Source organism: Polypterus senegalus, chromosome 4 (genome assembly GCF_016835505.1).
Source record: "Polypterus senegalus isolate Bchr_013 chromosome 4, ASM1683550v1, whole genome shotgun sequence".
Lineage (NCBI taxonomy): Eukaryota > Metazoa > Chordata > Cladistia > Polypteriformes > Polypteridae > Polypterus > Polypterus senegalus.
Window position 1 is genome coordinate 10,957,022 of NC_053157.1, and position 15,931 is coordinate 10,972,952.

A 15,931-nucleotide genomic window follows, 5' to 3' on the forward strand; every position below is an offset into this window, starting at 1 on the left:
TAGAAACATCTGATCAGCTCAAGTTACAGTTAATGTTTCCAAAGTCATTAGCTGATGCTTCATCCTACCATAAGATAATGATCTAAACATACTGCTGAGGCAACAAATGAGCTTGTCAAAGGTAAAAACTGGACAATTCTGGATGGGCTAAATCAGTTATCTGATTTAAATCAAATTCAGAAGGTCTTTCACATGCTGAAGAGAAAAGGTAAAGGGACAAACCCCCAAATCAAGCAGGAGTTGAAGATGGCTACATTAGAGGCTTGGCCGAGCATCTCCAGAGAAGATCCTTAGCACCTGTGAATCCCAGACTTCAAGCAGTCATTGCTTGCAAGGAATATGCAACAAAGTCCTAAATAATGACGGCTTTAAAAGGACCTGCCATTGTTGGATGCCAAAGATTACGGTGCCCTGAAGTGGGGGGGTAGGGGCATGTAGAAAACGTCTCGTCATTTCTACAAGGTGGGGCTGAAATGCATGCAAATACCCTGAAATGAAAGTCTGCAATGTGCACTTTAATTACGTCTGAATTGTAATTGTAAACTGCGGAGCAGAGGGGGGAAAAAATCAAGGAAAAATGGGTCTTTGTCCCAAACTTTATGGAGGGCATTGTAAGAGTAAATGAGTGATGCATTTTTGCAGTACCTAAGCTAAAGTGTTACCAAGTACTTAAATAAAAGCAGTGAACAAACTGCACATCTATATATATAATTCACGAAGGGCAAGCAATATGCACGCAAGACAGAGAGCCACGCCCGCAAACTCTAACACCATGGGATACGCTCCACAGAGACCCAGTCCACATGCATCTCTGAGCCACGTTGACTTTTCATTGTTCTTTTCGGTTCTGGCTGCTTTTCTGTATATATAATCGACCAAGTCACCCAACCATGGCGTACGCATGACAGAGTCCTGACCGACCATTCTAACCCTCCTCCCGCGTCATGGGGAACGCACGACAGAGCCCCGCCCGCCATTCACTAAGGGCACGCAAGACAGAGAGCCACGCCCGCCAACTATAAGACCATGTGATACGCACGACAGAGCCCCGCCCGCCAACTCTAACCCTCCTCACGCGTTCACCGTCGCTCTCAAGGCATGTGCACTGCCTGCTCATGTGCCCGCATGCAACAAATCACCAAACACAGCCTCAGTCGCTTTCGTCTGTGCTACAGTCCACGTGCACCTCTGAGCCACGTTGACTTTTCATTGTTCTTTTCGGTTCTGGCTGCTTTTCTGTATATATAATCGACCAAGTCGCCCGACCATGGGGTACGCACGACAGAGCCCCGACCGCCATTCACTAAGGGCACGCAAGACAGAGAGCCGCGCCAACTATAAGACCATGTGATACGCACGACAGAGCCCCGCCCGCCAACTCTAACCCTCCTCACGCGTTCACCGTCGCTCTCAAGGCATGTGCACTGCCTGCTCATGTGCCCGCATGCAACAAATCACCAAACACAGCCTCAGTCGCTTTCGTCTGTGCTACAGTCCACGTGCACCTCTGAGCCACGTTGACTTTTCATTGTTCTTTTCGGTTCTGGCTGCTTTTCTGTATATATAATCGACCAAGTCGCCCGACCATGGGGTACGCACGACAGAGCCCCGACCGCCATTCACTAAGGGCACGCAAGACGCACGCAAGACAGACAGCCACGACTGCCAACTCACAGAGCCCTGCCCATGGGTATGCACGACAGAGCCCCGAGCACCCACTCTAACCCTCCTCCTGCATCATGGGGAACGCACGACAGAGCCCCGCCCGCCATTCACTAAGGGTACGCAAGACAGAGAGCCACGCCCGCCAACTATAAGACCATGGGAAATGCACGACAGGGCCAGGCCCGCCAACTCCTCTGATGGCCAATGAAGAGCATTACAAGAAGTACATACTACGGTAGGTAGGCCAATGTTATGTTCTTGGATGGGAATGGCGATAACTTCTTGAAAAGAAGCGTAAAACTGAATGCGATGACTGTGCATGGGGTTTGCGAGTTGACACTGAAAGGAAATGGAATGAGTTTGTAAGTGCTTCTTGAGAACACAATTTATTTTGAAGCATTTCTGGCAATGTTCACATTGCATAATTCGTTCAGTGGAAGGTGATTTTAAATGGCCGTTGAGATATCTCTGCAGTCGGAACGTTTTCGAACAAATAGTGCATTGAAAGACCTGTGTGGAATGTTCAGTGTTTGTTCAGTGGAGTGTGTGTTTAAATGTGCTTTGAGATATTTCTGGAGCGTAAAGGTTGTTGAGCAAATGTTGCATTGAAATTCCAGTGTGAAATGCGTTTGTAAATATTTTTCAGTAAGAGGATAGTGGGAAGGTCACATCAGCGTGGCTGCAGACAAATGTTTGTGTTGAATGAATTTGCACATGGTTGAGGAGATTCGTCTCTCAAATGGCACTAGACTTTCTGTTACCGGTATTCACCACAATGTACTGGAGTGTAAGACTATCACATCTGCTACCTCACAAACTGTCCTTATTCCCCAGATTTCACTGACCCCATCAGATTCAAATTTGCCTTTTACTTTTACACGCAGACAATTTCCTGTTAGATTGGCGTTTGCAATGACAATTAATAAGGCACAGGGCCAAACTTTCAAAAAGATATGACTGTATCTGCCAAAACCTGTTTTCAGTCCCGGACAATTGTATGTTGCTCTCTCCAGAGTTCCATCTTTTCATTCACTTTCAGTTGTATCCTCAAACCCTCCCCATTTGGACAACTGTGTCTTTCTGGAAGTGTTCACACATCAATAAATAATTATGCGGCGTATGCTACGCCAAAGGTTGGCTAGTCATTTTAATATTACTACTGTACAAATGCCACCAACAACTCACAATAAGCTAAACTTAGGACAAGTAAGGCGAAGCCGCATCAGAAACAATATACTGTGCATAGAGGATGTGTGCCCCCAGAAGGGGTCCATAAATTTTAAAAATTCACGTTTCTCTACCGGCACAATAAAACCACCAGAGGCAGCAGACATCTGCATTGCATTTCACTCGGAGTGGTTTCTGTTCAAGTGAGCACAATTTGTTTTGATTTACAAAGGCACTTACTTCTAAAATGTAATGGTTTATTTTCTATTGCTGAGAAAAGCTGATATTGACTTATAGTATACAAAAAAAAAAACTTATCCTAGAGATCCACTGCCTAAAATGATACATGGTTACTGCTAGCTTCTCCGCAGCAAAGATTTAAATAATTGAAGCCAAACAGTCTACCAAGAAATGTGCTCACTTCTCATTTACATGGCAAATGGAGTGTAAGCTGTTGCTTTACACTCAGTATAAGCAACATGTGCTCAACAAAATCATTATGTCTTGCTGTTTTACTATCAACAAATTTTGTACAATATTGATCATAACTGTTGCCATTTGTGATATGTACTCTGCAGAGCCTCCCTTTAGATGGTGGCTGTTCCTCTACTACTTTAAAGAAAGCCTGAAAAAAATGAATGCTGCCAATATTCACATTAACTGGATCAGTGGAGTCCTAAAACATCAGCTTTAATATATTCAAATGACAAAGAAGACTGATCCGTCAGGGAATGAGATGTGGTAATGAGCAGGACCCAATCAGGGAAGGGCCACGTAATAAGCACAAACCAATCACAATGAGATTCAAGTCCAGGTTTTCAAAAGTGGCATTTTCAGACATACACAGCTCTGAAGAGCATTATTAAGATGTTTAAAGATGTTGGGGTAATGTGGATAAAAGGCAAAAAGAGACTAATCTCTGCATTTTTAAATAAAAAAGTACAGTGTGGACAATGAATATACATGTAAAGTCTGAACATTTATATGTCAGTACTATAAAATAAAATACATCAAACATGTTCACTGAATTACTTGCAGCAATATAAAAGGAGATTTAATTTCCTTAAAAGAATGAAATCAAGAAAGGCTAGAATAAGTAAGATTCATTATTCTGTACCTGAATCAGTAAAGTCAGCAGTGCTGGATTAACCATATAAGCAAAGCAAGAACATGCTTAGGGCATCAAGGGTAAAGGGGGCACCACAAAAATTTTTCATGGCTGAATTTATCACATAAATTATTAAATTTATAGCCATTTTCAAAATGTAATGAAAAATGAATAATGCCTCCCTGTACCTCCCTATGCCATCACTGTTCGTAGATGGCGCCTTACACAGTGCGTTCTGCATACTGGTGCCATCTACGATGAGGAATTCCCGTTTCATGGCGATTCCCTTAAATGCCATGTTATGCCAAAATATTGTGAAAACAATTAGATTCAAAACAATATGTTTTTATATTTTTAAATAATAGTTAATAGTTGATTAAAAATGATCACGTAATTGTGTTTCGTGAATTATCTGTTATTTAACTTAAAATACATTTTTAGTGCGTAGAAAGCGTTATTTTCTGTTTTAAGCAAAAACAAAAAATCGTCCCAGTTTGAGGAAAAAATATTCTGGTAAATCTATTTAATTTTATTCGTGGATATTTTTAAATTCAATTACATTATGTAAAAGTGAAAATTGTACAGCTGATTACTATAGGATAAAACTGTTTATAACTTTACTAATAAAGATTTATTAACAAAATTTTCACAAAATATTCTTCAAATCTTGTGCTAAGAATATGTGTAAACAGATTTTCTAAATTGACACAAAGCCAGAAATAAATTAAATAATCAAAATGGTAAATCTACAGTTTTCTTGTCAAAATGAAAACCATACACTTCAAAAAAACCTTTAAAATCGACCCCAAACATTAAAATTTGTAAAATTTTGGATGCCAGTTTCTCTTCAAGTAATGATACAAACGCAATCAGATCTTTATCGAAAAGCAGTGCCGTACAAAATGCATTTTTAAATCAATTTTGGGGTTAAAGTCAATTTCTACAGGTTTTGGCAGGAGATTGGATAATTTGTAGTCCTTAGAATAATGGCAGATAAAATTTATATTTGTAGCCATTTAAGCCACTTTGTAGTCACTTTGAGACCTAAAACATCCTTAAATATGAGATGTAAAAAATATCAAAAAAGCTGAAACAAAATCTGCGCTAATTGATATTTTGGAATTTGGTTTGCTTCATCAAACACGAGAAATTTTCACGAAAATTTTGGTGCTAGTCTCATTTTGATACGACAATTTTCACAACCCCTAGGTACTATAACAATTAAAATTGTTCGGTTTACGACATGGAGGCGACAGTTTTGCAGTTTTTAATGCATATAACCGCTCTAAGCATTACAATGCCATATGACTTTAACTGTCATGAATTTTTACTATTTATTTATGGCTTTTGTGTGTATTTGTGTAGACACATTATTAATATAAGGTTTAAAGAATATTCTGTGAAAATTTTGTAACTAAATCTTTTTTAGTAAAAAAGTTATTAATACTTTTATCCAATAGTAATCAGCTGTACGATTTTCACTTTTACATAATGTAGTTTAAGGATAATTCTTTTTTCTACTTCCTGCCTAGAGTGCATACAATCCTTCATACGGAACTTGTCAGGTTCCCACCCAAATCCCCCACCTTAAAAGCACATGATTCAGCATCAGCAGGGAATTAAAATGTCTGTATTATTCAGTTTATGAAATGCGTAACTGTGTTGAATGCCACATAATAATTCAAACAACATATTCTGGATGCCTTATCTCTGTTATGTATTGAAGCAGATGTGTTACGTAAGATTGATTATGAAGATCTAATCAAAGAGTTTGCGAGGAAAAAAAAGTAGGAGAAAATTATTAAGATTAAAATAAAATGAAGCATACAAAAATAAATATTTTCCTTCTTACTATATGTTTTGTTTAATTTCGAATTTTCGATAATAAAATAAAATTTTATTTTCTAGTTTGTTATTGTTTTAATATTTTGTGTTACTAGTGTAAGGGGGCACCAAAATTACTTAGTGCTTAGGGCATCTAAGGGTCTCAATCCGGCCCTACACTAGAAGTATCTGGCTCATTTTAGACGGTGCTCCAGTTAGCTACAAACTGCACACAAACACACTGGAGGAACATGGAATTGTGTGTTTCCTTTACACAGAGAACCACAGATACATGGATTACGTTGTAAGTAGTGTGGTAGACTGTAAAACTTTAGGGACCTTCAAATCTCATCTCAACACTGTAATTTATTTATGTGAGCAGGACTGGCGAGCTTTGTTGGGCTGAATGGTCCGTTATCTTCAAAATGTTTCTACAGTTCTAATATTTTTAATCCATCAGATAAGCATGGATTGAAAGTGAAGAGAGATTCTAGGGTAAGAAAAACTTTGACATGTGTGAAATTATCCTTAAATTGCCAATCATGTCCTTGTGTTGCAGATTTTAAAATAACAGCTATGAGCCACCTTACAAATTCTATTTATAATTTTAAACACTTTGATCACGTCACTTCTTAATCTCTGTTTACTTAAACTGAAAAGGTTCACCTCCTTTGATCTCACCTCATAGCTCACATGGCTCAGACTTGGAATCTGCATAGTTGCTTCTCGTCTGGACTTTCTCTAGTGCTTCTAAGTCCTTTTTTATAATACGGAGACCAAAACTGAAGTCAGTACTTCAGGTGAAGCCTCACTAGTGCATTATATATCTTAAGTGTTGAGAATAAGTCTTGCATATTTCTAGTAATAGTTTTGTCACATGAGTAAGATGAAATTTCTACTTGCATGTCTGACCAATAAGGGGCACATTGCCACTCTCTGGCGCTTTGATATGTGCTGTAGATGACAATGACAGAGAAAAATCGCCACATAGCTAAAACTATGCAGTATTCAGGAAACGTTTGATTTCTGTGTCACATTGGAAATAATCTTGACCTTAGCCCCCATACTTTATTTATTTATTTATTTTATTGAAGGTATTACTAGATTACTAGCCAGTACCAAAATGGTGTCGCATTTTCTCAACCTAATAATGACATACGTTTCATAGTGAGGATTCTCTCTTCCCCTTTGCCATTACAGTTCTGGGATAAGAGTCAGGTTAAATTTCTTTATAGGTCAAAAAGGAGCCTTATTTTTATTATTACTCTCATTTATTTAGATTATTGCCTTATAATAATCCACAAGGAATATCTAAGCCTCACCGTTGTACACTACCAACCCTTTCAACTAAGGCAAGAAAAATGATCAGTGGAAGGCAGATGAAGAACCATGTCAATGATAATCAACTTGCTGCAAGGGAAAAAAAGAAAATAATCTAAGAGGAAGGTGATCATACTAGTATGTAATTACCATTTACACCATTATTAGGTCATCGTAAAAGTAAAACTTTCACTTGATTTAAACACAATCAAAATGGAGTTCAAACTTTGAACAGAAGGGTATTTAAATGAGGTGGCTTTTAAATCACAAGGGAAAAAGATTTAAAACCAAGACAGTGCTTCAAGTGCAGTTACAACATAATGTACAATGTAACAAACAGCTCAGGTGAAGAGCTTTACCAGGCATTTCACTCGTTTCATAAAATGTATAATTCAACAAGAGACATGTAGCTGCTTGGTTTTGCCTAGTCTGAGTCCATCATCAGAAAATGAAAATCAAGGATTCACCAACAGAAAATTCTTAAAAATACCCAATCAACAAATAAAATCCATATGAGCACAAATGACATTTAAATAGTGGTTCAAAGATTTAAAATCTTCCATTTATATTCCACTGTGATCATTTAGTTCTAATTATACATCGTCAGTACAAATGGCATTGGCCTGTTTGTGAAATTCTTACATTGCTTCTGTTTGTCATTAAATTCAGAGGATACCCTGAATTCTTTTAATATACTGAAAAAAAAACGCAAAACAAAAAAACAAATAGCGCAGCTTTGTATGAAGTTTTTAGTTTTTAATCACTAACTGACCACTGCAGACAGTGCATGTCAAAGAACTGTACAAATGTATCCACTTCAATAAAAGGCTAAGTGCCTGTGTGTGTGCACCCTGTTACTATGTCTCTGTCATTCAAAAAGATGGTGCATCACAAAACATTTTAGTAATAAAATACATTGCATTTGTCATTCCAACAGATGGTGCATCACACAAATGAATGCAGCTTTTATGAATTAAGAATCAAATGGCATACAGGGTGGTCCAGATCCAGATCGTCTGGATGACTTTGATTTATGAGGGGACGATTCCAGTTCAGCACGAAAACGATTCTTCATGTCGTCAGTTCGCACACTTCTCGATGGTCCGGGATTTTTTCGGGTGATTTTCTATGTAATAAACTTAAGTTATAGCGTAATGAAAATTGCATAATTAGATCTGGACCACCCTATATAAAAGAGCCTTATGCATTGCATTCTGCACTGCAAATGTTAACACTGAGGTTTATCATTTATATTTCAACTCATCATAAGCAAGTATCACAGCTAGTAACAAAATAAAGCAGTACACCAGTGCTGAATCCAGGTTTTCCCAAGGCGTACAACATCCCCTCTTCTTACTCTAATTTGCAAACTAACCAATATTTTTTTAATTAAAAGGTTAAGTAAAAATAAATAAAACACCTATTTAAGATCACAAAAAAATGTAATTGAACGCGATTGAGAAGCTGCACCCATGGAGCCAAATATAATCATATAAAAAAGTTTGGGAACCCCTCTTAATTCTTTGGATTTTTGTTTTTTATTGGCTGAGCTTTCAAAGTAGCAACTTCCTTTAAATATCTGACATGCCTTATGGAAACAGCAGTATTTCAGCAGTGACAATAAGTTTATTGGGTTAACAGAAAATATGCAATATGCATCATAACAAAATTAGACAGGTGCATAAATATGGACACCCCAACAGAGATATGACATCAATACTTAGTTGAGCCTCCTTTTGCTAATCTAACAGCCTCTCGACGCTGTCCTCCTATAGCCTCTGATGAGTGTCTGGAGTCTGGATGGAGGTATTTCTAACTATTCTTCCATACAAAATCTCTCCAGTTCAGTTCAATTTGATGGCTGCTGAGCATGGACAGCCTGCTTCAAATCTTCCCATAGATTTTGGATGATATTCAAGTCAGGGGACTGTGACGGCCATTCCAGAGCATTGTACTTCTCCCTCTGCATGAATGCCTTTGTAGATTGTAGAAACTGTGTTTTGTGTCATTGTCTTGTTGGGATATCCAACCCCTGCGTAACTTTAACTTTGTAACTGAAGCTTGAACATTATTATACTGAAGAATTTGCTGATTCTGGGTTGAATTCATCTGACCCTCGACTTTAACAAGGGCCCCAGTCCCTGAACTGGCCACACAGCCCACAGCATGATGGGACCTCCACCACATTTGACAGGAGGTAGCAGGTGTTTTTCTTGCAATGCGCTGTTCTTCTTCCGCCATGCAAAGCGCTTTTTGTTCTGACCAAATAACTCAATTTTTGTCTCATCAGTCCAAAGCACTTTGTTCCAAAATGAATCTGGCTTGTCTAAATGAGCATTTGCATACAACAAGCAACTTTGAGTGCTCAACCTCACCCTGCCATACAGATGTTCTTTGTGCAAATTGCGCTAATTGTAGAACGATGTACAGATACACCATCTGCAGCGAGATGTTCTTGCAGGTCTCTGGAGGTGATCTGTGGCTTGTCTGTCACCATTCTCACAATCCTGCCTCTGCATATGCCATTCCTGGATTTTTCTTGGCCTGCCAGACCTGCTGGGTTTAACAGCAACTGTGCCTGTGGCCTTCCATTTCCTGATTCCATACCTTACAGTTGAAACTGACAGTTTAAACCTCTCAGATCGCTTTTTGTAGCCTTCCCCTAAACCCTGAGACTCAACAGTCTTTGTTTTCAGATCTTTTGAAAGTTGCTTTGAGGATCCCATGCTGTCACTCACCAAGCACAACTTGCAATTGACCACCTTAAATACCTTTTCTCATGATTAGACACACCTGTCTATGAAGTTCAAGGCTTGACAAGCTCATCCAATCAATTTGCTGTTGTAAGTAATCAGGATTGAGCAGTGACAGGCATTCAAATCAGCAAAATTACAAAGGGACCCACATTTGTGCACAGCCAGTTTTTCATATTTGATTTAATTTCATACAACTAAATACGGCTTCACTAAAAATCTTTGTTCAGAAAACACCCCAGTACTCCTAGGAATTGAAAGACATACCATTGTTCTCTTTTTTTGTTGAAAGGAGAGTCAATTATTATATACTTTCTGGTAAAGTAGTCACGGGATTTACTAACCATGCTGGGATGATTAGTTTCTAAATGGTGTTTCAACTTACTTGGTAGCATGCACTCAGGTGCCAAAACTTTTATAAACAGTACACACTGCAGCCTCCCTTCACCATTGACTTCTGTCAACATAAAACCAAAGTCCAAACAACTGTCATCATATTTTCTATAGTTGTGCTTCTTCACACTCTGGTTGACGGTGTGCCCTCTTTATTTTCACTCTCACAACGCTTATTATTGTTTATAGCAAAAACCGATCCATTTTTAAAAATACATATGAGAAGAAATACTTCAAAAACTTCACTTGACTTAAATCACAACAATATACAGTTGATACAATCTCTGAAAAGTAATTCAACACTAAGACTGCACGAAGCCAACAGGTATTTTATATACAAACACAAAGTACTAGGAAAGTTCGACAAACTAGTAAAACAATCGAGAAACAATTATTGTAGAGTGCCATCTAGTAACCATTTGTAGAAGCTTCCTCAAACATTTATTACTAAATGAGTTACTGGTTTGCAACAGGTCTGCCAGATGTTGCGTCATATCACATGGAATTGAAAATGGAAATAAAATTATGAAAATTTTGTAATATTTCATGGCACACCTGTGAGGAAGGCATGCACACTTTGGGAACCACTGTAGTAGACAATGGATTAGAGGTTGGTTAAAGGTTGGTTAACCAAGCACCATTACTATATACAAACATTGAAAGGTATCATTCAACAACATTTTTATTCACAATACCTTGGACAAATCTCTGAAATTGCTGGGGAGTGTCAAATCCAGCTCTTCTGAATCATAATTGGTAATAACCCATGGGAAAACTGGGTACTGGTTTAAGTCATTGTATGTACGTCCTGTTGAGACAAAAAAAAAAAAAAAAACAGTTAAAAACAGGCAAGCTATGAGAACATTTGTCATCGCCTCCACATCAAAATCCAGCCTGAAGACTTTTCCTTTTTATACACTAGAAAATACTGTTCTGCTAAAAACACGAGTTTCTAAAACCATTACCATTGAAGACTCATAAAAAGAAAGAAAAGAATAAAATACTCAAGAATTGCTTTCTGTTGATGTGAAAAAGAAAATACTGCAAAGAAATTAGCTTTAGGAGGACACTTAATGTGGAAAATGTTCGATCGATCGATAGATAGATAGATAGATAGAGTGAAAGGCACTATATGATAGATAGATAGAGTGAAAGGCACTATATGATAGATAGATAGATAGATAGATAGATAGATAGATAGATAGATAGATAGATAGATAGATAGATAGATGGATAGATAGATGGATAGATAGATGGATAGATAGATGGATAGATAGGATAGATAGATAATCCAGCAGCTGCATACTGATACAAAAACAATATTAAATTAAAAAGTGATAACAATGCAGGTATAACAGACAGACAATAACTTTGTATAATGTTAACGTTTACCCCCCCGGGTGGAATTGAAGAGTCACATAGTGTGGGGTCTCCTCAGTCTGTCAGTGGAGCAGGATGGTGACAGCAGTCTGTCGCTGAAGCTGCTCCTCTGTCTGGAGATGATCCTGTTCAGTGGATTCTCCATGATTGACAGGAGTCTGCTCAGTGCCCGTCGCTCTGCCACAGATGTCAAACTGTCCAGCTCTGTGCCTACAATAGAGCCTGCCTTCCTCACCAGTTTGTCCAGGTGTGAGGTGTCCCTCTTCTTCATGCTGCCTCCCCAGCACACCACCGCGTAGAAGAGGGTGCTCGCCAAAATGTTCTGGTAGAACATCTGCAGCATCTTATTGCAGATGTTGAAGGACACCAACCTTCTAAGGAAGTATATTCGGCTCTGTCCTTTCTTACACAGAGCATCAGTATTGGCAGTCCAGTCCAATTTATCATCCAGCTGCACTCCCAGATATTTATAGGTCTGTACCCGCTGCACAGTCACCTCTGATGATCACGGGGTCCATGAGGGGCCTGGGCCTCCTAAAGTCCACCACCAGCTCCTTGGTCTTGCTGGTGTTCAGGTGTAGGTGGTTTGAGTCGCACCGTTTAACAAAGTCCTTGATTAGGTTCCTGTACTACTCCTCCTGCCCACTCCTGATGCAGCCCATGAGTGAACTTTTGCACGTGGCAGAACTTCGAGTTGTATTGGAAGTCTGATGTGTGTTGGCTGAACAGGACCGGAGAAAGTACAGTCCCCTGCGGCGCTCCTGTGTTGCTGACCACCATGTCAGACCTGCAGTTCCCGAGACGCACATACTGAGGTCTGTCTGTAAGATAGTCCACGATCCATGCCACCAGGTGTGAATCTACTCCCATCTCAGTCAGTAAATGCAACAGCAACTCAGAAAAATTGTCATGTCAGGGGCTGGAGCCTATCCCAGCTAGCATAGGGTGCAAAGCAGGAACAAACCCTGGACAGGGCGCCAGTTCATTGAAGGGTAAACCACAAAAGACTAGGGACAGTTTACCACTGACAATTCACCTAACCAGTGTTAGAAACCCACGCAGACACAGGGAGAACAAGCAAACTCCATGCAATGAAGACCTGGAACACAAACCCTGGTCTCCATACTGCAAAGCAGCAGCACTACCACTGTGCCACCATGCCGTCCCCAGGGAAAATGTACACTTCAAAATAGAAACTTTCATTTTGATTCAAATTATAAGCTGTTTTGGGCATTAGATCCCCTTTTTACAGCTATAAGTCTTTATTTTTTTCCCTTCACTCCAGTGTACGCTATAGAGATTTTAAGAGGCTTTTCATGCTCACATAAAACTGCTCAAGTAAACTCCACCAAACTGTACGCTGGTAGCAGAAATATTTTTGTGCTTCCAGCACTGAAGATTAAAAGAAAAAGCAACTACAATTACATGTGCTATATGACGAAAAGTATGTGGATACTCCACCAAATTTCTGAGATCAAGGTGTTTCATTGTTAACAGGTGCATAAAAAATGAAAATCTCATGGACATTAAAAGTGGCACTGTCATACGATCCTACCTTTCACACAAGTCAGAATGTGAAATTTCTGCTCTGGTAAATCTATTCTGCTCAACATGAAGTCCTACTATTATGAAGTGAAAGTGTCAACGAGCAATGACAGTTCAGCCATGTAGTGGTAGACCATGAAAATTCGCTGAATGTGACCGAAAAGTGTTAAATGGAATTACTTATAACAGATTTCTAAATTGCCCCTTGAAGCAGCATTAGCCCAAGAAGTGGACGTCGGGAGCTTCTCAAATGGGCTTCCATGGCCAAGTAACTGCACTCAAACCTCATATCACTATATGCAATGTCAAATGTACAAAGATATTCAAGACAATTGTGTGCCTCCAACTTTGTGGCAAAAGTTTGGGAAAGGCCCTTTTCAGTTTCAGCTCGACTGCACCCCTGTGCACAAAACCAGTTCATAAAGACATGGAGGAACTCAAGTGGGCTGCACAGAACCTTGACCTCAACTCTAGTGAACACCATATGGGATGAACTGGAATGCATATTGTAAGTCAGGCCTTCTGATCCACTATCTTGACCTCACAAATGCTCCATTGACTGAATGGGCACAAATTCCCACAGTCACACCCCAAAAAATCTAATGGAAAACCTTCCAAGAAGAGTGGAGGCTGTTATAGATGCAAACGGGTAGGACATTACTCCATATTAATGGAAATGGATTTGGAATCGGATGTTCAAGAAGCTTTTATAGGTGTGATGGTCAGGTGTGCCCATAAAAGTTTGAGCTTGCAGTGTATGAATTGGTGATAAATTATCAGAAACAAAAATGTAGTTGCACAATACACAAGGAGTATTGAAATTTTATGTTAATATACAACCCAACAATTCCCAGAATCGGTCAGATATTACAAAAATATGGTGTAGCTATCAACTATGCTGCCAGGTATCGCATGTCTACAGTCTTGTTAATCAGTCTGACAAGTGACATTGTGCTGAGTTGATGCAGTGTGTGTTTCTGAGATTTATTCTACAATCGTGTGTATCACTTTGTGTTTTTTTTCCCTCCAAGCCAAAAAAAGCACGTCAGATAACACTGAACATGAAGACGGTGATAATCGCGTTATTTACTGTAGACGCACTTGTAAATGAAGTTGATCAGTAACATTACAGTGAACCGCTAAGGCATCTGAGGGAAGACATCTGCCATTGCACCATGAAAGCTTACCTGCACAAAAGTGTTTTCAGTTAAAAAAAGTTTTGACCAAAAACAACGTGGCTGTTGCTTTGCACCCTTCTGTATTTGCCAGATCTCACTCCCTGTGACTTCTTAAATTTTTCCCCAAAATTAAAATGGAGACTGCCGGGAAGATGATTTGCTTCTGTGGACGGAACCCAGAAGGGTCGGAATCGCGGGAGGCTCTAGACATGGTAACAAAGGATGAGTATTGAAAAAAGTTTCCAGGAATGGAGGAAGTGATGGGGAAAATGAATTGCATCTCAAGGGGATACTATTTGGATGGTGACTAAAAAGAGGATAGCTGTAAACTGTGAAAAAAAACTTTGTTCTTTTCCTTTAAAACAATTCAGGAAATATTTGGGTCCCTTGTGTCATGCAGCATCTTTTTTCTTAGTAACTCTTACCAGAGATAGTGTTGAGGAACATGAGGTATTCAAAGTTTGAAATCTCCCTTCTTTGCCAGCGCTGGGTCATGTTAGAAGCTTTATACAGCTGCCTGGGGGTTGCCAATGAAATCCGTCTAAAGGAAAAAAAAAAAAAAACAAACAGAAATTATTGCAAACTTTAGCAATGGCATAAAAACAATGCAGGAAAAGTGATAAAATAAGTTTCCCAGACACACAATAAGCACAGCTCAAATTCTGTATCAATAAAAATATTCACAAATAAATTAACAACTACTAGTATGACTTTTCTGCGGTGGGCTGGTGCCCTGCCCGGGGTTTGTTTCCTGCCTTGCGCTCTGTGTTGGCTGGGATTGGCTCCAGCAGACCCCCTTGACCCTGTAGTTAAGATAAAGCGGATTGGATAATGTTGGATAGTGTGGCTTTTTTTTTTTTTGCAGTTTTTCATTTAAAATCTCTACGCTGTACATCATAAATCAAAGTGACACACTTCAGTCTCTATTGGGCCAACCTGCAGTACAATTAATTTCATTACGTTTGGATTTTGTTACGGTCCTTACAGCTTTAATGTACTTTGGCCATACAGATTTTTGAGCTGAGACTATTACTGTGCAATTTGCAGAGAAGACCCCTAAACAGGGTGGGTCTCTAACCTCTAGCCTATTTTTATTGAGTGCTGCACCAAAACCTGAGCTTTATTTCGAGGTTTTGCTACTTTGTACGAAGTTGCTTGTGCTTCAGATTCCAACACTTTCCGAATATTTAACACTTCTAAAGTATAAAACAGCTGCCACCACTACACATCAATCTTGAACGAAACCCTCAGTTAAAAGAAAATGCACATGTATACTGTGCATTTCCCCGGTGTGTGCTTCTTTGGACAAAAAGATAAATGAATTATTTTAGCAAGAAAAGTGAGCATGTTATTGACTCCCTAGTGAACATAACTAAAGCTTATTGCTGCAGCAACTGTGATTACAGAACAACTCCAGATCTGTCAATTATTATGGCTACACAGAGGGTCCCTGTGCCTGAAGTCTCCTTCTCGGCCTCACATCCATACCTATAGAGCTAAACTGATTGTGTGATATTAGGTGCTCCTTGGATAAAAGAACCTCAAGATGACGCAATCTATATCAAATATAAAAAGTATTGATCTTGCTCCAAGATATT

General features: G+C 39.1%; 1 protein-coding gene across 6 annotated transcripts in view; it reads right to left on the reverse strand.

Moving 5' to 3' along the window:
- The window catches only part of lrba (LPS responsive beige-like anchor protein), a 792,225-nt gene that overhangs the window by 284,032 nt on the left and 492,262 nt on the right, over window positions 1–15,931 (reverse strand). For all 6 annotated transcript variants that reach the window (XM_039750242.1, XM_039750239.1, XM_039750241.1 and 3 more), the window contains 2 exons: window positions 14,759–14,874; window positions 10,926–11,038 (listed from right to left, as the gene is read on the reverse strand). In XM_039750242.1, the coding sequence (XP_039606176.1) occupies window positions 10,926–11,038; window positions 14,759–14,874 (229 nt within the window). The remainder of the gene's footprint in view (window positions 1–10,925; window positions 11,039–14,758; window positions 14,875–15,931) is intronic.